The 23,496-nt window shown below is 42.0% G+C and overlaps 1 protein-coding gene across 3 annotated transcripts in view; it reads left to right on the forward strand.

Annotated features, from left to right (window-relative positions):
* The window catches only part of ERBIN (erbb2 interacting protein), a 190,442-nt gene that overhangs the window by 57,525 nt on the left and 109,421 nt on the right, over positions 1–23,496 (forward strand). For 2 of the 3 annotated variants that reach the window (XM_053296274.1, XM_053296276.1), the window contains exons 2-4: positions 13,898–13,954; positions 18,847–19,044; positions 22,062–22,179. In XM_053296274.1, the coding sequence (XP_053152249.1) occupies positions 18,856–19,044; positions 22,062–22,179 (307 nt within the window). In that variant the 5' untranslated portion in view covers positions 13,898–13,954; positions 18,847–18,855. The remainder of the gene's footprint in view (positions 1–13,897; positions 13,955–18,846; positions 19,045–22,061; positions 22,180–23,496) is intronic. The other variant, XM_053296275.1, reaches the window with a different exon arrangement.

Raw genomic sequence — 23,496 nt, forward strand, 5'->3', positions numbered from 1 at the left:
TGAGACTGGAAATATCAACAGTTTACATGCAAAATGTGTGCTCTACCACTGAATTATGCCTGTTCATGAATTAGTGTCCTAAATTCATTCTCTTTAGAGTTATTTAAATAAAAATTGCTAGCTGCGTTATGGTTTTGTTTACATTATTTCTTTTGAAACATTTCCCAGGTAATTATCGGGTTATCTGAGATTGTCTCAACCAAACTTAAAGGAAGACTGTGTGGAACCAACTATGACTTGAGGCTTAATACTCTATTTAAGGATCTAGTCACACTTTATGTATTGGGTTTCTCTTCCCAAAGGGGTATAAAAGCAGAGTAAGTTGTCAAGTCTCTGAAAGCGCACATTTGCAACTATAGCAGTTCCCTTATTTGCAGTAGTGGTGTGCATGGTCTGGAATTCCCACGGTCCGGCACGGGGGGGAGTTTCTCTTTAAGGGGGTGGTGGTAGTACTTACTCCTCCGCTGCTCTTCCCCCTCCGGCGCTGGCGCTTTTCAAAACGTTCTTGGGGCGGCAGAGTTCCTCCCTGCCGCCCCTGCCCCTGTCGTCGTCCTTGTTAGCTTGAAAGTAGGCAGAGCTGGTGGCGCGCATGCACCCTTTGCGGCGCGCTCGTCTCTGCCGCTGGTGCGTGCGTGCTGCAAATGTCTTGATGCGCGCTCCAGCGGCGGAGACGAGCGCGCGTGCCGTGAAGGGCGCATGCGCGCCACCAGCTCTGCCTACTTTCAAGCTAACAAGGACAACGACGGGGGCAGGGGCGGCAGGGAGGAACTCTGCCGCCCCAAGAACGTTTTGAAAAGCGCCAGCGCCGGAGGGAGAAGAGCGGCGACGGGGGGGGGGGGGAATACTACCACCACCCCTTAAAGAGAAACTCCCCCCCCCACCCTTCCAAACTGAACCACGGGAATTCCAGACCGGTCTGGAGGCCTTGTCAATGGCCTCCGAACCGAACCATGCACACTACTAATTTGCAGTTGTTCTTGTAGTGGAGAATCAGCAAGTGGACAATCAGCCCATAGTATAAAGTGTGGATTGGTCTTGATAATTAGAACCAGTTAGAACCATATAATCAGGAAAACAGCAGAAATGTTGTTAAAATAAGTAACACTTTCCTTCCTGAGCCTGTTAGAATAAGAGCAGGGCTCCATAATAAAACTCTGAAAACCTCTGACCAGATCAATTCATTCTACTCATCATCCAGTTCATTATATGCACATTTAGTTTTAGAATTTGTTTGTCATTCAGAGTTTGCTATTGAACAATGGATTTAAACTAGAAATCACTACTAGCAAAATAAGTACTTACCTCAGCAGTGGTGTTAAGAATTTGGACTCTTAGACAGTAGTGAAGATTAAGGAGCACCCTTTCTAAGGGTTGGCTTATATTGGCAGTAGTCCCTTAGTCAGGATGGCTGTGGCCCCTCCTCATCCCTGCTCCTTCTGTTGAACAGGTGAAAGATATTAGTGTGAACCAAGCTGTCAATGAATACAGCTTGCAGTGATTTCCACAGTTGTGCCAGCACATTTCCAGACATTATAGCCATGGGAATTGCTACAGCAGTAACTGGTGAACAGTTGATCCTTGTCTTCCTTCCTAATGGAAAATAAGTATCACCACTGCTTGCATTCTGTCTCCCTGATACAAAGATACATCTTTTTTAAATTATGGCTGTCTTATACATAGGAGGGAGAGAGCAAATGTCTCTTTTCTGCCTCGCAGAGTGTCTTTCCAGTCTCCTTAGTGTCTTTTGTTGTCTCATTAGCATTTTTTTAAAAATTGTGAGCCGTTCTGGGGCAAGGAGTCATTTTTTAAAATAACTTTTGCTATGTAAACCCACCTGAGAAAGAGCCAGTGTGGTGTAGTGGTTAGAGTGCTGGACTAGGACCAGGGAGACCCGAGTTCAAATCCCCATTCAGCCATGATACTTGTTGGGTGACTCTGGGCCAGTCACTTCTCTCTCAGCCTAACCTACTTCACAGGGTTGTTGTGAGGAGAAACCTAAGTATGTAGTATACCACTCTGGGCTCCTTGGAGGAAGAGCGGGATATAAAATGTAAAAATGTCTCTCTCTCCCCCCCACCCCGCAACTGGTACCCAGAGGCACCCCGCCCCGGCGGGTGCCTCTGGGCACCAGTTGCGGGGGGGGGGGGGAGACAGCAGGAGAGAGGGCATGCCCTCAACTCCTGCCTGTGGCTTCCAGCAGCATCTGGTGGGCCACTGTGCGAAACGGGATGCTGGACTAGATGGGCCTTGGGCCTGATCCAGCAGGGCTGTTCTTATGTGTTCTTATGTTCATTTTATTCTATGTTACAGGCAAAAGCAAAGGCACAAATATTTAGTGCAAGGGGAACCAAAGAGGCTAGAAACAGGAGATCCTGAACAGAAGATGAAAAGTGTCTACTCAAATAAGTTGCTGTAAGGAAGAACCAAAACAGAAGTAACACTAGCTACCTTCACAAAATAATAGCAAACACCAGATGCTGATTCAATTGCTAACCAATCTTAACAAAAACTAAAACACTGGTTAAACCAGAACTTGTCAATATTTGACTAAGCTACGACTGTATTTATGAAGAGCTTGATCACTTTCACTTGGCTTCAGTGCCTGTGTACACAAAGATAATTATATAGGGCTTTCTATCCCCCCCACCCTGCATATGCACCCAGACATTCTGTGCACTAGGCCATTATGGGAGATGGGGAGGCCTGCCATGTACCTTCTACATCCCTATTTCTCTCCAGCTCAGGAACTGCATGTGCTGAGTGGAGGGCAAGGAGGAAAAGACAGGGTGGTGTTATGTCCTATATAAATCTCTCTGTGTGCAAGTCTTGCAGCTTTCCTGGACCAGATTGAGCGCTAGGGTTTTTATTTTTAATAAAATGGGATCTTATTTGTAAAATAAATGGACTAATAAAAACAATTTTAATAGTAGAAGGGAAGTAGTAATGAAAATGCAGGAAATGTTGAAAGGAATTGAGCTTCAAATGCAATTAGTAAGGCAGTGAGTATAGAAGCAACACAGGCATACTGTTTACTAAGGGGGAATTAAAGTAGAGAAAGAAGCAAGTAGAAAGCAGTGATGGTACTCCAAAAGAAAAATAAGCAAGCTCAAGATATAGCTGGACAAAAGTATTTCCCACCCTACACAATATGTATTGTGAGTGGGTAAGATGTTAAGAGTTGGGATTGCTATTTGACCATTGCTTGCAAGCTTTGAATTCAAGAATCTAAAATATAATTTCAGGATTGTAGTTTAATCAAGGGTCAAGTTTTGACAGTGTTTGGTAACCAGCCATGATTTTTTACTAGCCAGCAATAAATTCCTGTCCCACCATAAGTATAGCAAATAGATAATTTCTAGAGTAAGTTGGACCTTATATAACCTAAATACAGAGCAGTGTTAAATAAAAGGAAAGCAAACCTTAATTTGGGGAGTGGACTGCAAACAGTAGGAGTTTGGACTCATTGCATAAAAGCATAAACATATCTCTTCCACAAAGGAAGTATTTCAAATTAGGCACATCAGTTTCGCTGGAACAAATATGAGAAGTTCACTGCAGGAAAAAAAAACAAAATACAGCTATCAAACCAGGTTCTACAGATGTTCAAGAAAGTAATACATTTCAAATAATTCAGTATCATATCTATGCTCATTTCTTGTAAGCAGACCGAGGGTCTTCACCTGAAGCTGACAGTGGTATTTTGTGTCTATCTGTATGCATACCAAAGAAAACCACAGGGATCTGTGGGCACCAGGAGTCAAAATCCACTTGACAGCACACTTTACCTTTTATATACCTGCAGCGGAGAAATGACTTGATTAGTAAGCTAGAGGTTGCCAGTTCGAATCCCCACTGGTATGATTCCCAGACCATGGGAAACACCTATATCGGGCAGCAGCGATATAGGAACATGCTGAAAGGCATCGTCTCATACTGTGCGGGAGGAGGAAATGGTAAATCCCTCCTGTATTCTACCAAAGACAACCACAGGGCTCTGTGGCCACCAGGAGTCGACATCGATTCCGTGGCACACTTTTACCTTTTATATGCCTTGAAAGACTTTGCACTAAGGTACCAGTGTTCTATTGCTTTTTGTACTGTAACATTTTTAAGAGGTGGCCTATTTAAAGAAATAATCATTAAATAATTGAAACCATCTGTGTTCTGAATTTTTTAAAATCAGATTCATGCAGCTAAACACTTTCTCACAGGATACTGTAGAAACAGGCAAGACAGCCACTACAGATAGTTTACTCAGAAAAGGGAAAGTGTCCTTTATTTGATAGAGCCTTTTCAAGGAGATCCTTTAATGTTTGCCTGGGACTCTTTAAGGTACCAACAGTGGTACCTGTACCACTGGTTGGGAACCCCTGATCTAAGAGGATACTTACTTGAAGTTGACTACAGTCTTTAATTTCCAGCAGCAGTTCATTTCTTATTACAGCTGTTATGTGGCCGATAAATTCCCTGCATCTCACATCACTTACATACTGGTCACCATATCAGATTTGTTCAGCAATACAACTAGTTCCTTGAAGTCTGTGAATGGTTGTTTGTTCTTGGCAATGTAGTAGGATACATTGAAGAGAGCTTCCAATTGTTTGGACACTTTATCATCTATTTTCTACATGCATCGTGCAAATGGTTTGCTTGCATGATCTGATAGGACACTAAAAGCTTCACTGCATTTTCTGTGGCTGAGTGATTTATTATGATATTTGAATGTCTCATGCTTGAAAAGTGCACTTCAGCCTTGAAAAGGTTTAGATGTTTTGTCACAAATTGAAGGGGATGAAACACACATTTCATACTTTGCAATTCTAGACTTGCAGTCATATTTCAGCCATGAAAATTCACTTAGCTGTGAGTTCTTAAATTGTCTTTGGCCTATGCTGGACTTATTTGATATTGGATCTTTGTAACTATTTTGAACCACTAGAAATATCGCTTGCAGATGAAGTTGTGGCATATGTGTTTAGATTCATGTCATGACCACCATCTCTGTTTGTAATGGGACTAGATAAGTCTTCAGCATTCTTTCCTTCTGTTTTTTTAGTAAAAAATGAGAACATGCTTCTTAGTTTCGACAGTTTGCAAAGTCACTATCTTCACTGCTTACTATCTTCATTCTCATCTAAATGAAAAACACATACAATGATTTCTACTTTTAAGCAAAAATTTAACTTTTCATTAAAAAAAAATCTTATATTCAAGTACATACTTCTTATAACTAATGCAACACTTGGCCACCCCACTAGGTTACTTCACTATCAAAATGGAGATTTCATAGGATTTTAGGGTTGGAAGGGACCTTGGAGGCCTTCTAGTCCAACTCCCTGTTCAGTGTAAGAAACAGCTATAGCATCCCTAACAGAAGGCCACCCAGCCTCTGTCTGAAAACTGAGGAGAGTCCATAACAGGTAGACTGTTCCACTAACAGCTGTGAGGAAATTCTTTCTAATGTCTAGCCCAAATCTGCTTCCTAGTAATTTCAACTGATTGATTCTAGTCCTGCCCTCAAGAGCATCAGATACCAAGTCTAGTCTTCATCCTGTGTGTATTTGAAGATGGTTATCCTATCCCTTTAGTCTTCTCTTCTCCAGGCTAAACAGACCCAGCTTCTTGAACCATTCCTCATAGGGCTTGGTTTCCAGACCCCTGGCCAGTCTTTGTTGCCCTCCTCTGAACCTATTTGTTATCATTCTTCATAAAATACAGGGCCCAGAATTGGATGCAGTATTACATGTGAGATCTGACCAGTGCAGAACAACTATTTTGCCTGATCTAAACACCATGCCTCTGTCAGTGCAAGCTAAGATTGTATTAACTTCTTTAGCAGCTGCATTGTAGTACTAACTCATGTTTAACTTGTCTAGCAAGATACCAAGGTCCTTGAATCTCCTCTTTGTCCTGCAGTCAGTACCTCAACACACTTGAACAATTGAAAGCCAGTGTAGAGAATTGGATTGGGAAGACCTGGGTTCAAATTTGGTGACAACAGCACACGAGGCATTAAACAATTTACACTCCAAGGAGAACCTCAAATGCAAGTGGATCATGCAGTGTGGTTGTAAGAACTGGTGCCTACTGACCAGTTTTAATTGCTTATGCCTGAAATGCATAAAACATTTACTCAGGGTTAGTTCCTTTGCAAAGGCAAGGATACTCTAAAGTAAGTGATTTAAGAACTGTGGGATATTTATTTATTTATTTATTTATCAGATTTGTATACCCAAACTTCTGTTTCTGGGTGGTTTACAATAGCATAAAACCAATTTTAAAAAAATATACAAAAAACTTAAAACAACTTTAACAATTTAAAAATAAACCAGAGATTAAAACCCAAAAAATTTAGGAAGCTGAGAAAGCTTGGGCGAAAAGATGGGTTTTTAGGTGTTTTTTGAAAATTGCCAGAGATGGGGAGGATCATATCTCTGCAGGGATCGCATTCAACAATCTTGGGGCAGCAACCAAGAAGGCCCGTCTCTGTGTAGCCACCAAACGAGTTGGCGGTAACTGGAGACGGACCTCCTCAGATGACCTCAGTGGGTGGTGGGGCTCGTAGTGAAGAAGACGCTCTTCTTCCCCTTTGTAACCCAAAGGGGAAAACAAACACAAAAAACACATACACTTCTGATATATTGCAAAGAACAGAATGCTGGTGGTGTGCCTTTGCACCCCTGAGCACAAACAATTCTAACTACCAAGCACCACTCTTCATTACCTGGCACAATGATGTAATAAGGGCAGGGAAGGTTTGCTTCATTTGTTGAGTTTCTGCCTATACTACAGCTGGTAAAAAGTATCAAACCTTATTTGCACAGGTACAGCAAGTGCTAGACCCATCTCTGAGTTATTCTTTTGCTAACAGCCACCTTAAAGTGCAAAGGCTGCTGGTGGTAAAGGTATGTGGCTTGCTGGGTCTCTTGCAGTGATTACTTTGGCTGAGCATCCATGCAATAACTGCTGGGCTTTCTGCCTCCCCTTCCCCATCTCTCTCTCTCCCTCCCTCCCTCACTTTCCTCTGCTATGAAGCTGGTGTTTCTCTACTCTTGGAATACCCTGACTGGGGCAAGCTGCACCCAGTGATGTGCGGCAATGCCAGGAGACAGTTGGGGTAGGCAGGGTGAAGAACATTGCTGGGAAGTTAGGGGCTCAGCTGATGAGTTCCAGGAGGAGGAGCTGTGCCCCTTGAGAGCTGCCTGCAGGGTCCTCTAAACTGTTGCTGTGCCTTGCTCTGCAAGCCCTGATTGGTGGAGCACCTGGCTTAGGAGATGCTGGGGACACTGGAGCCCTGCATGGGGGTGGGGTGGGGTGGGGTGGGATGGGCAGCTGCAGTCTGAAGCTGCTGAAGCTCATTTGCTGGAGGAACCAGCGCTCCCTGGTCAAATTGTGGAGGTAGCTCAGAGCTTCTACTGGCTGATAGCAGGGAGGAAAATAAGAGAGAAGATGTGGTGCTGCTGATTGGGAGGCTGTTGCCTTCATGAGGGAAGAAAGGGAATGTATCTTGCTCACCGGGAGGAAAGGGGCATTTTCCCATGATGAGTAGGCTTTGTCAAAGCCAGAATTTAGTTATAAGGGTATGTCAAAGCCAGAGTTTAATTATAACCTATATTATAAACTGTTCTGTGGTTTTTTGAGTTGGATTTGCCAACATATTGGTCTACCAGGATACAAGAGGAGAGTCCAGCTTAATAAACTAGTTGCTTGTGTTGACCTCCTCTCCTCACTTGCCATTGTGGTGTAAAGTGCTATTAAATAAAAGGCAGGAGCATGTTTTCAGCTTAAACCGATTACATAAGAGTCTGTCAAACTTAATTGGGCTATTAGCAGGCATAAATCGAGGAAACATATAAAACAAAATTGTCAGTTTGAGAACCATTGTGAAGTGTTAAGTTGGAAGTAATCTTGTCACCTGTATTCTAACTTAAGCTACCCGGTATCCATCGGATAAATACAACATTTCTATACAACTTGATATGGACATATTTACTCCAAAGAAAAGAGGTACCTGCATGTTTTTTTAAAATAGATATTGGAGCAATAGCATTGTATTCATCAAGGTCTCAATTTTCTTGGATTGTTTAGTTCCCTAAATGAATAGAGAAGATCTCTGCTTATACCCTGCCTCTTACTGAGTACAGTAAAAGTATTAATATGCTATTAACTTAGTACTCTCCTTTATTTAGTATGCTCTTTGTTTATTTCACTTAGAAGAGATGTTTGCTCAATTCAAATGGTTCTATAAGCCATTCATTGGACAATTAGGAATGTACCATCAACTCCCTCCTCAGTTTCCTGATTTTTTTCTTACCATAACCAGGGATCCACAAATTTATGTTTAGCTTTCTAGTCAGTCATTATTTGCAATAGCTACCAATCCCCTCTTTCCCCTCAGATTCCTTTTTGGTGTACCTTTTTGGTACATAGAAAGAGGACTTGGGAGAGAAGCAGGTCTTCTGTCATTTGCACTGGGATAGAAACGGTGGGAGTTGATCAGAAAGGATTCATGCTGTGTCACCTTCTCAAAAATGGCAGTGGAAATGAGATATATGGTGAGGAGATCTGTGTGGTGCTGGATATCCTGCTTGCTAGAGTGCTAGGGGATTTGCCACTGGTGAGGTGGCAAGTGAAATTTTAGAAGCCTGACTGTAACATCTGAACTGGGCAAACTATGGGTAGCGTTAGCTTCCAAACCATGGCTTGCAAAGTTGTTTGAAATCATGACTTGAAGGTTAGTGTTGACCATAGTTTGATTAACTTGAAGATCATAGCAAATTAGGGATAGAGAGAACCATGAAATGTGGGCAGGAACTAGATGTGCAAGAGGGAAGGAAGAAGCCTGTGGCACATTCATAGGCCTCCTAACTACAGTTTAGAGAATCAGAATGTGGCATCTGAATTGGGCCTCTGAATAAAACCTGATTGCATGATGGTGAAAGTAAGCACTTATATTTTAGCCCATCTTCTGCTTAGAAGAAATATAGGGACTTATTTCTGCAGTAATTGTTTTTAATGGAGATGGGTAGTGAAAGCTTATTAAGATACTGTGAACTTCAGTTGGTCATTTGGAACACAGAATAAAAATGTTCTTCTTTCTACTCAGGTCTAATACTAAAAGACCCTAATTAGATATCTTATTTCCTTGGATTGGTTGCTGTAGAAATACAACCTCTCTCTAAACACCTATGATTTAAGCTCATACAGTGCCAATTAATAACTTATTGTTGAGCACTTTCTGTGCTTGTTCTTGGTGCGATGTTTGGTGTACATTTGCTTCTGGATGAGAAGCTGAAAACAATGACACTTACTTTGTTTTGCCATACACAAAACTTATTTTTTATCATGCTGCCATCCTACAAATACTGAGGGACTTCGCATTTCCTCCCTCCTGTATTTACAAATTATAAGATTGGTAGCTGGACAATGGGTTGCATGTTTCTTTCCTGCATATAAAGATCTTCCCTAATTATTTCAAGCTTGCTAGGGAAATGGGTTTCCGTATCCAGGGTTAGATTAGAATTCTCACTTAAATAACTGCAAGATCTCCAGGCATTCACCTGTACATGTATTGATGGGACAGAGGAGGAAGCATTCAAGCCTGGGGCCTGCAGTGTTGATACTGGTAGTGGGAGGATAGAAGGAGAAAAGGATGAAACTCCGGAACTGGCTGCTTATTATTAGTGGATTGTTTTGTATACTGTAGAACCAGTGTGCGTGATACTTAAGAATATCACAAGCACAAAATAGATCACTGCTCTCAAAGAGGTACAACTTTATTTTATAAAAAATATAGACCCACTGCTTGAGCTGTCGAATGCCACCCTGCTTCTGTTGATCCTCACCACATGTAAAGTTGACTAGCTTGTTCTGTAAACTGAGGAATTCAGGAAACATTTTGTTGTCTCTTTACAGCTGCCTTTACTTTCAAATTAATTTCAGGGTGAACAATGTACATTTATTTTCAAGCTTAAGGGAACACATCTCCCTCTCGGTTAATCTATTATGTCCTTCTGAATGAATCTGAACATAAAAACAAAAATCCCCAAATGTTAAGCATTTAGATGTTCCCCCTTGACTCTTAACATTCTGTGTACTAAAGAATTTTGGTTAGAATTATGAATAGGCTTCCTATTGTAGATAACTTGGAAAACACACTTAAGAAAATCTCAAATGTCTTCCTTGAATTCTGTTTTTATGCCTAAGATTTATAGCACACCAGCACTAGGTACTTTATTTTTATTTATTTATTTATTTATTTATTTTTACATTTATATCCCGCTCTTCCTCCAAGGAGCCCAGAATGGTGTACTACATACTTGAGTTTCTCCTTTAAACAACCCTGTGAAGTAGGTTAGGCTGAGAGAGAAGTGACTGGCCCAAAGTCACCCAGCTAGTATCATGGCTGAATGGGGATTTGAGCTCAGGTCTCCCCGGTCCTAGTCCAGCACTCTAACCACTACACCACGCTGACTTTGACAGTTGCAGGAGACAAACGGGCAAAATCATATTAAAATATGGATACTTATATCTGTACTGTATAAAGATACTCAAGATACATTTTAAATATACTTTCTTAATATACATTTCGTAGAAACAAAGATATCTATTAGTGTAACTTCAAGTAAATGAATGGGAACTGGAGAAGCTCTGCTACATGAAATTTTTGTTGCGGTAACTCAATTGGGTCCTGCATTTGTGGATCTCTGATTTAGCCATAACTGGAGTGAGTGATATTCTCCCTACAATGAATGTTTGGAGCTGAAGGAAGCATGTTCTATAAGCCCCTGCTGTTACTGTTGGTACTGTCCATTCCAGAGTCCTCTTCCTTCTTTCCTATCGTAGGGGCTGATAATGGGCATCTCATTTACTGCTGTAGATGCTGAAGTGTGAGCACTGGCAGTTCTGTGGAGGACAGTAGAATCCAAGATTCCTAGTTCAAATTCTGGATGCCCAGACAGAAAAAAAGATTAGGGTTCTTCCTTGGTTTATGTATTATTTTTTAACCATAGTCACCCCATGCTTCTGTAATAGACATATTTACTCCTGCACTGTCATAGCCTTCCTCTGTCGAAACGCTTGTACTGTACTTTCCTGTCTCCTGGATCTCAGGACAACATGTCACTTTGGAAATATTCTTTCTTTTGAGCTTATGTGAGAAAACAGGTTTGTTCTTTTATTGATATGAATGATGGAACAGCTATTTCTAATCTGAGTGTGCTTGTTTAGTGGTTGGGTGTCTGATCGATGTTTCAAGGCTGGTTATTGGAATTGATTATGCCAGACCTTCTGTTCAAAAGGACCTGCTGTATGCGTGTTGCTTAAACTTAGAAGAGGAGGTTGCTTAAACTTAGGAGAGGATAGGAGAGGAGACCTGGTCTTGTGGTAGCAAGCATGACTTGTCCCCATAGCTAAGCAGGGTCTGCCCTGGTTGCATCTGAATGGGCAACTTGACGTGTGAGCAGGGTGGATTTGATTTAAATCAAACTGATTTAAATCACGATTTAAATCACTAGCAGGGTGGATAAAAATAAAAAAAAATCTGATTTAAATAAAAAAAATTGGATTTTTGATTTAAATCAGATTTTTTTGATTTAAATTGGATTTTTTTTTATTTAAATTGGATTTTTTTTATTTTTATCCACCCTGCTAGTGATTTAAATCGTGATTTAAATCAGTTTGATTTAAATCAAATCCACCCTGCGTGTGAGCACTGCAAGATATTCCTCTCAGGGGATGAAGCTGCTCTGGGAAGAGCATAAGGTTTCAAGTTCCCTCCCTGGCTTCTCCAAGACAGGGCTGAGAGAGAGTCCTGCCTGCAACCTTGGAGAAACCACTGCCAGTCTGTGAAGACAATACTGAGCTAGATAGACCAATGGTCTGACTCAGTATATGGCAGTTTCCTATGTTCCTATATTTACAGTTCTTGCATACTGGATGGTATCTCAGGTATTTTCACACAATTGTTAATGTTAGTACAGATTGTACTATACTAGAATGTTCCAGGTTTTGCCATTAAATGCAATTTGCTGGGTTTTAACATTAGACTCACTGAAATGGTATATGTTTGTGTGGACTGTTCCAATTCAGATTGCAGGTAGGGATTCTCAGGTTTCCATGCTCCCCCTCAAAAAAATATTACAGAAAACCAGCTTGTTAGGGAAGAGACTAGTTTCCCCCCACCCCCTACCAGGGAGGGAGCATATGGTCCTGACTCAGATTTGCCACTTCGATGTAGAACTAAGCGGATGCACCTATGGTAAAATGCTTTCTGGCTTCCTCTGTATCAGCCTATCAGAAATCAAGAAAAGGCACCACATGGTCCCTGTTTGTGAGACCAGATTAAACGAGGCTGAATTATTTTCTCTGTGACATTATCAAGCTGTCTCATTTTTGATCTCTTAATGGTATTACAACAAATCCTCTATCTGTAATGGAATTTAGTCCATTAATCTTACTACTGAGCTTGATTTCTTCTCCCTGTTGCCAGCAAGAGTCCAGTGTGTTCCTGATACTTAAGTCATAACAAATAATCTATTGAGGAGCCTGTTGTAGACTGTACTAAGAACATATATTGCTTAAAAGGTTCATCTCTACAAAATGTTTAAAGTTCTTATTTAATTCAGAGGTATTATTTTGGTGGAAGTCAAGGATTTTGGTTTGGGGGCAAGGTTCAAAGGTCCACCTGATTATATTGACAATAAATTGCTACAGTTTGGCAGGCTTCTTGTCCAAATAAAGATATTTGAAAACCTGTTGAATTTTCATTTCTAAAAAGGCTTCTCTTGTTTTCTGAGCTTTTGGGATGAATTGCCATTTGCTTACAAATATTTGTTTGAAAACACAAGGATTAGAATTCTCGCCCCCTAATCTCTTTTTAAAAGACCATCTAAATATCTGCAGTTGCAGAACATGCCATGGTGTCCATTCTGGTTAAGTGCTGTGTACTAATACATAATGATCTTTTCTTGAGTGTGGAGGGATCCCTCATTTCCCCCTCCCCTTGGTAGATGATGGCACTGCTCCAGGCTATCATGGGGAATGGAAGGTTTGCATTGCCTTCCATATTGCCTTTCTTGCCACTCTTCTCAGTCAGTGAATATTGCTCATCAACCCCCCATTCTCCATTATGGCTTGGTGTTGTGCCTGAACACAGGCCTGTATATGGTCTTCAAAGGAGGGGAAAAGAAAATGTAGTATAGACCTGTAGATAGCTTTCAGCTGATGTGATTGAGGGTGCAGGGAGTAAGCTATATAATTTTATCTTTTGATTATGTTTAGAGTTTTCAGCCCTGTGATAAATGAATTGATCTTTTAAATAAATACTTTGGTACATAGTTTTTCAGTTTAAAGAAGGGAACTCTTTAACAGAAAATGAAATATTTACTGTGAATATTTTATCACCGTGCTTATTAAAATTTTATTTTCCTAGTAAGACCATTTTCATGTGCCTCTTCCAAATCTGGTGAGATGGCCTGCAGTACAAATTTAACTAGGTTGAACATACAGGGTTGAAGTATAATCATGTCATGGTCCATTAATTTCATTTTTGTTGTTCGTTTTCAAATGCATGCCTCCAGAATTTTATGGAGAGAATACTGCTGTTGTAAAGCAGATGGTAAATTGGACTTAGCCATTTGTATAATTTCCATTCTTCGGATTTAGAATGAGTACGTTTCCAGGATATATGTTTTCTGTACTTCAGAAACAATGGGTTTTTGATGGGTTTCTGTTTTCCAGAATTATGTAGGGTAGTATATCTATGGACTTCTAAAAGGTCCACAGACATTTAAAATATTCCATTAAAATAGTTTGAATTGGAAAGAAATATGAGGGCAGGGTGGTATTTTTACATTTCCATAGTTTCGACAATGTTATGGTGTTTTCCTTTTCACAGAATGTTGGCTTTGAAAGCTCAGGGAAGAAGTAGCAGGGAGAAAAACGTAAGCCAGTGGTAAGTACTCGCCTTTTATTCAAGTGATCTTAAAAAAACACATCATATTTTTATTCTACATTTTTGCTGAGAATAGTTATAGAAGGTTTGTTGGATGTCTGATAAAATATTTGAGATATTTCTGAGTATACTTACGCTTATACAAAATAATCAGTTTTTTTAATATTTAGTTTAGCTATTCATCTTCTTAAATTTACATTTTCACAGACCTTTAAAAAGATTTAAAAAACCTTTAAATACACACACACACACACACACACACACACACACACACACACACACACCCCAACAAACCTGCAGCTGTCCTCCTGCCCAGCCAATAAACCTTCAAACACAGCATCAATTGGCAAATAACAGGGAAAGGCTAAAAAGGAAGGAGAGGAATGTGAGGTGAGCCATATGCATGGAGAACTTGTTTCAGATAGCTCTAGGAACTCTGACCAAATGTTAAAATGTGTTAGTACTAGCTCCTTCTAGTACAAGGAGAGCTAATCTTGTGGTATCAAGCATGAATTGTCCCCTTTGCTAAGCATGGTCCATCCTGGTTTGCATTTGAATGGGAAACTATAGGTGAACACAGTAAGATATTTTCCCTTCAGGATGGGGCCGCTTTGGGAAGTGCACCTGCATGCAGAAGGCATCTCCAAATAGGGATGAGAGTGACACCTGACTACAACCTTGGAGAAGCTGTGGGTAGTCTGTGTAGACAATACTTAGGCAGATAGACCAATGGTTTGACTGGGTAGAAGGCAGCTTCCTATGTTCCTATCTCACCTGTTACGGTTAAATGCCACATTCTCTCTTTGCCTGCCAGATCTAATAGGTCCTTTGGCCACCTTTCAGTGTGTGCTCAATTACTTTCTGATGCTGCAGGATAAATCTGGTTAGAGTAATTCTTAGAATTCACAGACATTGGTTTAACATGATTTCCCATGTTGATAATATAGATACAAGAAATAAGCTTTCGACAAAGTTCCTTATCAAAGACTCCTGAGGAAACTTAGCAGTCATGGGATAAGGGTACATGTATGGATTGCTAACTGGTTGAAAGACAGGAAACAGAGGGTAGGGATAAATGGGGAGTTTTCACAATGGAGGGAAGTAAGAAGTGGAGTCCCCCAGGGATCTGTACTTGGACCAGTGCTTTTTAATTTATTCATAAATGATCTAGAAGTAGGGGTAAGCAGCGATGTGGCCAAATTTGCAGATGATACCAAACTCTTTTGAGTAGTAAAATCCAAAACGGATTGTGTGGAGCTCCAAAATCCAAAACGGATTGTGTGGAGCTCCAAAAGGATCTCTCCAAAATGGGTGAGTGGGCGACAAAATGGCAAATGCGGTTCAGTGTTGGCAAGTGTAAAGTGATGCACATAGGGACAAAAAACCCCAACTTCAAGTATACACTGATGGGATCTGAGCTGTCAGTGACTGACCAGGAGAGGGATCTTGGGGGCCGTGGTGGACAGCTCATTAAAAGTGTTGACTGAATGTGTGGCAGCTGTGAAAAAGGCCAATTCCATGATAGGGATCATTAGGAAGGGGGTTGAAAATAAAACTGCTAATATTATAATGCCTTTATGCAAAACGATGGTGCGGCCACACCTGGAGTATGGTGTACAATTCTGGTCCCTACATCTAAAAAAAGGACATTGTAGAACTGGAAAAGGTACAGAAGAGGGTAACCAAGATGAACAGGGGCCTAGAGCACCTTTCTTATGAGGCAAGGCTACAACACCTGGGGCTATTTAGTTTAGATAAAAGACGATTGTGGGGAGACGCGATAGAGGTCTATAAAATCATGCATGGAGTGGAGAAAGTGGATAGAGAGAAATTCTTCTCCCTCTCCCATAACACTAGAACCAGGGGTCATCTCATGAAATTGTTTTCCAGGAAATCTAGGACCAACAAATGGAAGTACTTTTTCACACAATGCATAATCCACTTGTGGAATTCCCTGCCACAAGATGTGGTGACAGCCAACATCCTGGATAGCTTGAAGAGGGGTTTGGATAACTTCATGGAGGAGAGGTCTATCATCGGCTACTAGTTGGAAGGCTATAGGCCACCTCCAGCCTCAAAGGCAGGATGCCTCTGAGTACCAGTTGCAGGAGAGTAACAGCAGGAGGGAGAGCATGCCCTCAACTCCTACCGGTAGGCTTCCAGTGGCATCTGGTGGGCCACTGTGTGAAACAGGATGCTGGACTAGATGGGCCTTGGGCCTGATCCAGCAGGGCTGTTCTTATGTTCTTAAATTAAGCCTGGATAATCTCAAGGCTGTGTTGATAACAGTAGTTTAGGAACATAGGCAGCTGCCATATACAGATTCAGACCAGTGGTACATCTAGCTCACTATTGTCTACACAGATTGGCAGTGGCTTCTCCAAGGTTGTAGGCAGGAGTCTCTCTCAGCCCTATCTAGGGAATGCCAGAGAGGGAACCTGCAACCTTCTGCTTGCACGCATGCAGATGCTCTTCGCAGAGCTGCCCCATCTCCTTAGGGGAATATCTTACCGTGCTCACATGTAGTCTCCCATTCAAATGCATCTAGGATGGACCCTGCTTAGCAAAGGGGACAATTCATCCTTGCTATCACAAGTTCTCCTCCCTAAGTTTGCTAATTCAACCTTCTGCCAAAACAGAGTAATAATAGGACAGAACCATAGTATGGGGCGGAGGGAAATTCCACTCAATTTAACTACTAATTTTAAATTAAACCCACTTCCAGATTGACAAAACAGTATTGACGCAGCAGATCTTAATAACTATTGCCTGGTGACAAAGCTCCCATTCTTGGACAAGGTACTTAAGAGAGTATACAAGCATATTTGGATGAAACTGATTTTCTTGACATACTTCAGTCTGACTTCATGGCCCATTTTGGTACAGAAATGACCTTGGTCACTCTGGTAGATTACCTTTGCTGGGAGTGTGTCCTTGTTAGTTCTCTTGGACTTCTTGGTGACTTTCAATATGATCAGTTCCTGGAGAACCTGTTCAGGTTTGGGGATAGAACGTGTGGTCATGTTGTTGTGGTCTGTGCTTACCTGATTGGTTTCCAGAAGGTGGTGCTGGGGAACCCTTGATTGTTCAGACATCACAGCTAGTTCAAAATGCAGGGTCCATGCTCTTGACTGAGACTTGTCAATGTGATCATATCATGGTAGTGCTGAAATAGTTGTTACTGGACCCAGTTCATGGGAGATGGTGTTAACCTTTAAGGGCTAAAGATCTTGGGACAGCCTGACCTTGCGATGCCTTCCCAGGTATGAACCTGTCTAGAAGTTAAGCTTGTTTTGGAGACCAGTCTCCAGGTGCCCCGCCTTCAGAGGTGAGACAGGTGGTGACCATAGAGAGGGCCTCTTCAGCGGTGGCATTCAAACTCTGGAATTGTGTCATAAACACTTGTCACCTTTGCTGTAGTCTTTATAGTGCCAGGCAAATGCTCTGGGCATTTTTTTTTAATGTCACTTATTTCTGGTCTTTCTATATCACTTTGTAGTTAGAACAATTGCAATGGGCTTTGGTTTTAGTTTTGTTCTAGCTGTTGTGCTCAGTTATTACATACTTTGTTTTAATGATTGTTATCTATCTATGTATTTATTTCTCCTGGGTGTGCCATCGGAATGCGTCCTGGCAGCCCAGCTGACTGGCTGGGCTGCGGAGGCACCTGATTGGCTGGCGCACCCAGGAGGAGAGAGGAGAATTGGCCGGAGGCGGGCCCAGCCAAGGGCCGAGGCGGTGATGGGCCCCGATACTGGGGCAGAAGGTGGGGGGAGAGGTGGCCGGCCTCCTTGGGTGGCCGCAAAGACTGGCAAGCGGCGGCAGCAGGCCCGACAGACCGCGGAGGCGGTACTCGGCCCGGCAGCGGGCCTGGCCGCAGAGGCAGCTCTCAGCCAGGAGAAGCCGGGACCGGCCACAGAAGCCGGGAGCCCATGGGAGGCTGGGGTGGGTGGGAACCGGGTGGCGGGACTTTCCTGTTCGCCGCCTGGAGCAGCGGCGGCCCGGTAAGTAGAGCTTTATAAAATGCAGGGGAGTGGGGAGGAGGGAGTGGGGGGGAGGCCAGGAGGGAGTGGGGGAGAGGGGGGCAGGAAAGTGGAGTGGGGGAGGGCATGAGGGAGTGGGGGAGGGGGAGGGCAAGAGGGACTGGGGCAGGGGAAGGTGAGGGCAGGGGGAGGAGGAGGGAGAGGGCAAGAGAGTGTAGGGGAGAGGGGAGCAGGAATGAGGAGCAGGGGGAGGGGAGGGGTGGGAGGGCAGGAGAGACTGCGGCAGGAGGGTGAGAGGGAGGGTAGCGGGGGAGGGAGAGGGAGGGCAAGAGAGTGGGCTGGAGGGAGGGGAAGAGGGGCAAGAGTGTGGGGCAGGAGGGAGAAGGGAACAGCTAGCCCCAAAGAGCGCACAGATGTTCTGTGCGGGTTGGCAAGTATTGTATTAGTTTTGTAAATGGCCTTAATATTAATTTGGATAAGATAGACTATAAATTCATATTCTAAATAAAAATAGGTTAGCTTTGCTATTCATATTCATATTGATATTTGTGTGCTATTCATACTGTATTTGGTTGCTTTATCATATGATCATGTTTGTGAAATATTAACTCCCTGATGCTTTGTAAGTTGGGAGAGATTATAATTGACTGTATCGTGAGCTTCCAGTTGTCTCCACTGAAAGCAGTAGTGCAGCCTGAAGAGGCTGCTGTTTCTGCTCAGGGATGTTGTTTAGACCAAGAAAAATCTATGAGCATGACCTAAAAAGGCTTTGCATATATTGCGAAAAACTTCAGTTGTTTCCTTTTAAAATACATCTCTCATACTTGATAAAGTACGTGACAGTATTTTGTCAAACTTCCTAAGCCTGTTGCTATTTTTAACAAGCTTTTTCTCCCCTCTCCACAACAGTGCCTGAAAATGACAACAAAGCGGAATTTGTTTGTGCGCTTGGTGCCATGCCGCTGTTTGCGTGGAGAAGAAGAAACTGTTACTTCACTTGATTATTCTCACTGCAGCTTGGAGCAGGTGCCTAAGGAGATTTTTACTTTCGAAAAGACGTTGGAAGAACTCTATTTAGATGCTAATCAAATTGAAGAGCTTCCAAAGGTATGTTGTGTTGTAATATTGTGTGTGTGTGTGTGTGTGTGTGTGTGTGTGTGTGTGCACATGTGAATGTGAGAGGAGGGGTAAGAACATGAGCACATCTGTGTATATGCTGATGGGCAGTTGGATGGATGAAGATTTGCTAGTTGCTTTCTAACCTTATACCTCATTGTAGAAGGGCTGATATTGGACATCCAACTCTAAGGCCCTGTGCAGATATATCACTGCCAATCTCTTAACCATGCTTTAGAGATCAGGTATATGCTTCTTTTGCATTCCAGTTTTTTGCTGTGAATTCTTCCTCTCTACTCTTATCCGCTTTAACCATGGCTTAAGTGTTAATATCTGCACAAGCTATGAAACTCACTAGGTGACCTTGGCCTGTTCAAAGTCACACTCTCTTGGCTTATTCTATTAATGATTGATTGATTGATTGATTGCATTTCTATACTTCCTAGTATAGAAATCTCTAGGCAGTGTACAGATTAAAAAATAATATAAAACAAAACATTTAAAATTCATAAGAACACATAAAAATCACAATAGATAAAAACACACATTAAAATTTAAAATTCAGATTTCAGTTAAAAGGCTGGGAAAACAGGTACATCTTAAAGGTTCTCCTAAAAGCAAACAGAGAAGGAGATGCTCTTATTTCAGCAGGGAGCACATTCAAAAGCCCTGGGGCAGCCACAGAGAAGGCCCGGTCTTGAGTTGCCACCAAATGAGTTGGCGGCAACCATAACTGGACCTCTCCAGATGATCTGAATAGGCGACAGGGTTCACGACGGAGAAGGTGCACTCTTAAGTACCCCGGACCTAAGCCATTAAGGTCCTTATAGGTAATAACTAGCACTTTGCATTTCATTCAGAAACGTATTGGCAGCCAGTGCAGTTCCTTTAGAATCAGTGTTATATGGTCCCTTTGAGTAAACCCAGAGACCAAGCTGGCTGCCGCATTCTGTACCAATTGTACTTTCCGAACTATGCACAAAGGCAGCTCCACATAGAGTGTGTTACAGTAGTCAAGCTTAGAGGTTACCAGCATATGTACCACCATCTTAAGGTCATTTGTCTCCAGAAATGGCCATATCTGGCGTATCAGCCAAAGCTAATAAAAAGCACTCCTGGCCACAGCCTCAACCTGAGAAACCAGGGAGAGTTTAGGATCCAGGAGCACTCCCAGACTACAGACCTGATCATTTAGGGGGAGTGTAACTCCATCAAAAACAGGCAGATCTAAACAATCTTGCAGATCCTGACCCCCTACACACAGTACCTCCATCTTGTTAGGATTCAGCTTCAGCTTGTCATCTCTCATCCAATATCGCCAGCCCAATATTGCCTCCAGGCAGGCACTTAGGGGGGTCATGCCATTTCCTGATGATCTCTACCAAGGAATTGGCAGAGGGAGTGTGACTCTGTTGGTTCTTTTGGACCTTTATGCAGATTTCAGTACTATTGAACATGGTATCCTGAATCGCTTGGGGGATTTGGGAATAGGTGGCACTGCTTTGCAGTGGTTCCGTTCCTATCTCTCTGGTAGATTCTAGTTCCCCCTCAAATCCTCCCTCAAATCCTCCCCATCACTACAGGGTGTCTAAGTGGCTCTCTGCAATATAATACCCACATTGGAATACCCACCTTAGAGGGTTGTGGTAAGGATTACAACAAAGGGTGTATGTGAAGTGCTGTGAATACTTTAAAGCTTTATTTCAATGCATATTATTTATGTATTTAATTTCAGGCCTCTTCATCTCCAGGTATCCTTTCTACCAACAGCATCCAATAATTTTTATGTTTCCGGGCTCTTTCTCTCTGTGTGTGTGTGTGTGTGTGTGTCCCACTCACACAGTAGCTCACGTGCTGCTGTTTTAATAGGCTTGGTATTAAGATTTTTATCCTTTTCATCTCATCCCTTTCCTCTCCATGGCTGTCGCTCATCTGCCTTTTCTTTTCAGCCCCATGAAGAACACACCTCTTCCTGTGTCTCTCAGTCCTCCAGTAGCAGCTGCCCTGCCTAAATAAAAACAGATTTTAAAAAATCCGTTAAAACAATTAAAAACTATTTTAAAATCACTGAAGGTCAGGCTAGAAATATGTGTCACTAGGGCTCTTAAAGATCTTAAGCCTCGGGAACAACTGGAAAGGCCCAATATTTGCTTAGACATCAGACTTCTAGTGAAAGGTGACTGAAATTGCTTAAAGAGCCATTTTGGAAGGGTGGTATACAAATCAAATAAATAATAATAATAATAATGACGACTTACTTTTAAACTGCCCTTGGCAGTGATAACCGTGTGGCCTGATATTTTGTATATATTGGGCTTTTGGTCTCAGCTTCACTTTCACTGGTCTAGAGATTATCCTCTCTAAGGATTTGTGTCTTCTTGGTGTGGTTAACAACAAATTTAAAAGAACAAATAAACAACAAATGTATTTATTTCTACACATCTTAATCATGGCTAGGAAGATCTCATGTTCATGCAGTTTTGCACAAATTCCATCTGGAACACAAGAGGTCAAGTTTACAAGCTCCAGTGAGAAGGAGATCTTCTGCCCCTGAACATTTGTATTATGATTGTTTCTTTAGAAATTTCTTTAGGATTTGAGTTCCCTTGCTTTAGGATCCTATCTGCTTCTGTACGAAGTAGAAAGAATGACACTGCACAGTTTCTCTTATACCTATGATATGTTTAATCTTATATAATTACTTGTAAAACCACCAATTTCACTCTTCAGATCGACTGGCTTCTATATATCTGATTTATGCTTGCAAGTCTTGACACAAGGTTTCTTCATTTAATACAAAATACTGACTACTGATTGTAAGTTGGGTACTTCTTTTTACAAGATTTGGTTTTTGCATATTCATTTGAGTGCCTCAAAGTCACTGAAGACATATTAATTATTTTAAACAAAATCAGTATTCTGTCCTATTTGTTCAACTGTTGAAGTGAAACCTGACACATTCAAATAGTATGCCCCTAATGTGTACATGCATTTCTTTCTTTCAATAGCAACTTTTTAACTGTCAGTCTTTGCACAAGTTGAGTTTGCCGGACAATGATCTAACAACATTGCCTGCATCTATTGCAAATCTCATTAACCTCAGGGAACTGGATGTCAGCAAGAATGGTGAGTTGATTTTCTTTCTACAATCACAAGTGTCAAAAAACAAGGTTATGTCAGTGCACAAAATTGCTCATTTCTGACTGCTCTGAAGATGTATTGTAATCTGAACTTCAAAAACATGTGTGATCTTGATGATAATCCAGTATTCTTCACAATATGGGCTTTAGGCCTGCGTAGTAGTCCCTTCAGAAGGATTTAAAGCTCTTTGTAGTGGTCTGAAGCTCTGCCCCTCATGCAAAAAGTACGCTGGTTATCCTTGGCACCAGAGTGCTTAGTCTCTCAGTTCCTTCTCGACTGCCGTTGTGAATGGTTCCCTTGGTTTTTGTTCCTCGTGTTTTGGTTTCTGAAAGACACAATTTATGGTTTGCTTATTAGTTACACTGACCTCAGACTATTCCTCTTGTGCAACCCTCCCCTCTTCTGAAAAACACAAACTTTGTTTGCTCTCTCTTGGGGAAGAGAGAGCAAATTTTGTAAAATTTGCTTCTCCTTTTTCAAACAAACTCAGAAAAGCAGAGAATTGTGCTTAAGAACAGCACTTTACAATCAGGCTCTTCGCGTGTCAGTCCCAATGTTGTGTTCTCCGTTGTCATCAATACTGTTGACATCCACACTGTTGAAGTCGGGCTCAACTCCAAAACTTTCCTCTGCTTCTCGAACTACTTTCAAGAAGCCTTGTGATCTCTAAAGACAGCCGTTATCATCACAAAAAACTCAAACATTGGGAGGAGGACCCTCCCTCACTCGAAACACTGAAAAATTTCTCCATCTTCAGCCTTGACAACGACAGCTTCAACCTGGTCACACCAGCCCGACGAGCAACCTCCTTGTCAACTTCATTGCCGAGCTGCCTGCCACTTTTGGTGCACTCTCATTGACCATCGCCCGCTATAAGGCACCAGTTGTCTTCAGAACACCATCCCTGTCAGCTATTCAGGCTTTCCGCTCTCATTCAACCTCCTCTTTGCTGAAGGTGATCGAGGTGGCTTCCACAGCTCCATTCTCTATGGAGAATGGAGTGACATCAGTGTTGATCTCTGTGCCCACACAAAAATGCACCTGTGCTAGGATCCAAGCCTTAACATTTACTCTGCTACTGACCTCAACTAAGCATGTGTTGACCATGCACATACCTGCTCCTTCAACTTCTCTCTCCATCACACTTTCCTTCAACACCATCGCTTACAAATAATCCATCCAACTCTCCTACTGAGGAGACCTAATTCGGGTCTAATTGGGTATTGCATCCAGATACCCTAATTGGGTATCGCATCCAGATACCCAAAATGGTTAAAATACTTGGCTTGAACTAAAATCCCC

This window comes from Hemicordylus capensis, chromosome 2 (assembly GCF_027244095.1).
Source record: "Hemicordylus capensis ecotype Gifberg chromosome 2, rHemCap1.1.pri, whole genome shotgun sequence".
Taxonomy (NCBI): domain Eukaryota; kingdom Metazoa; phylum Chordata; class Lepidosauria; order Squamata; family Cordylidae; genus Hemicordylus; species Hemicordylus capensis.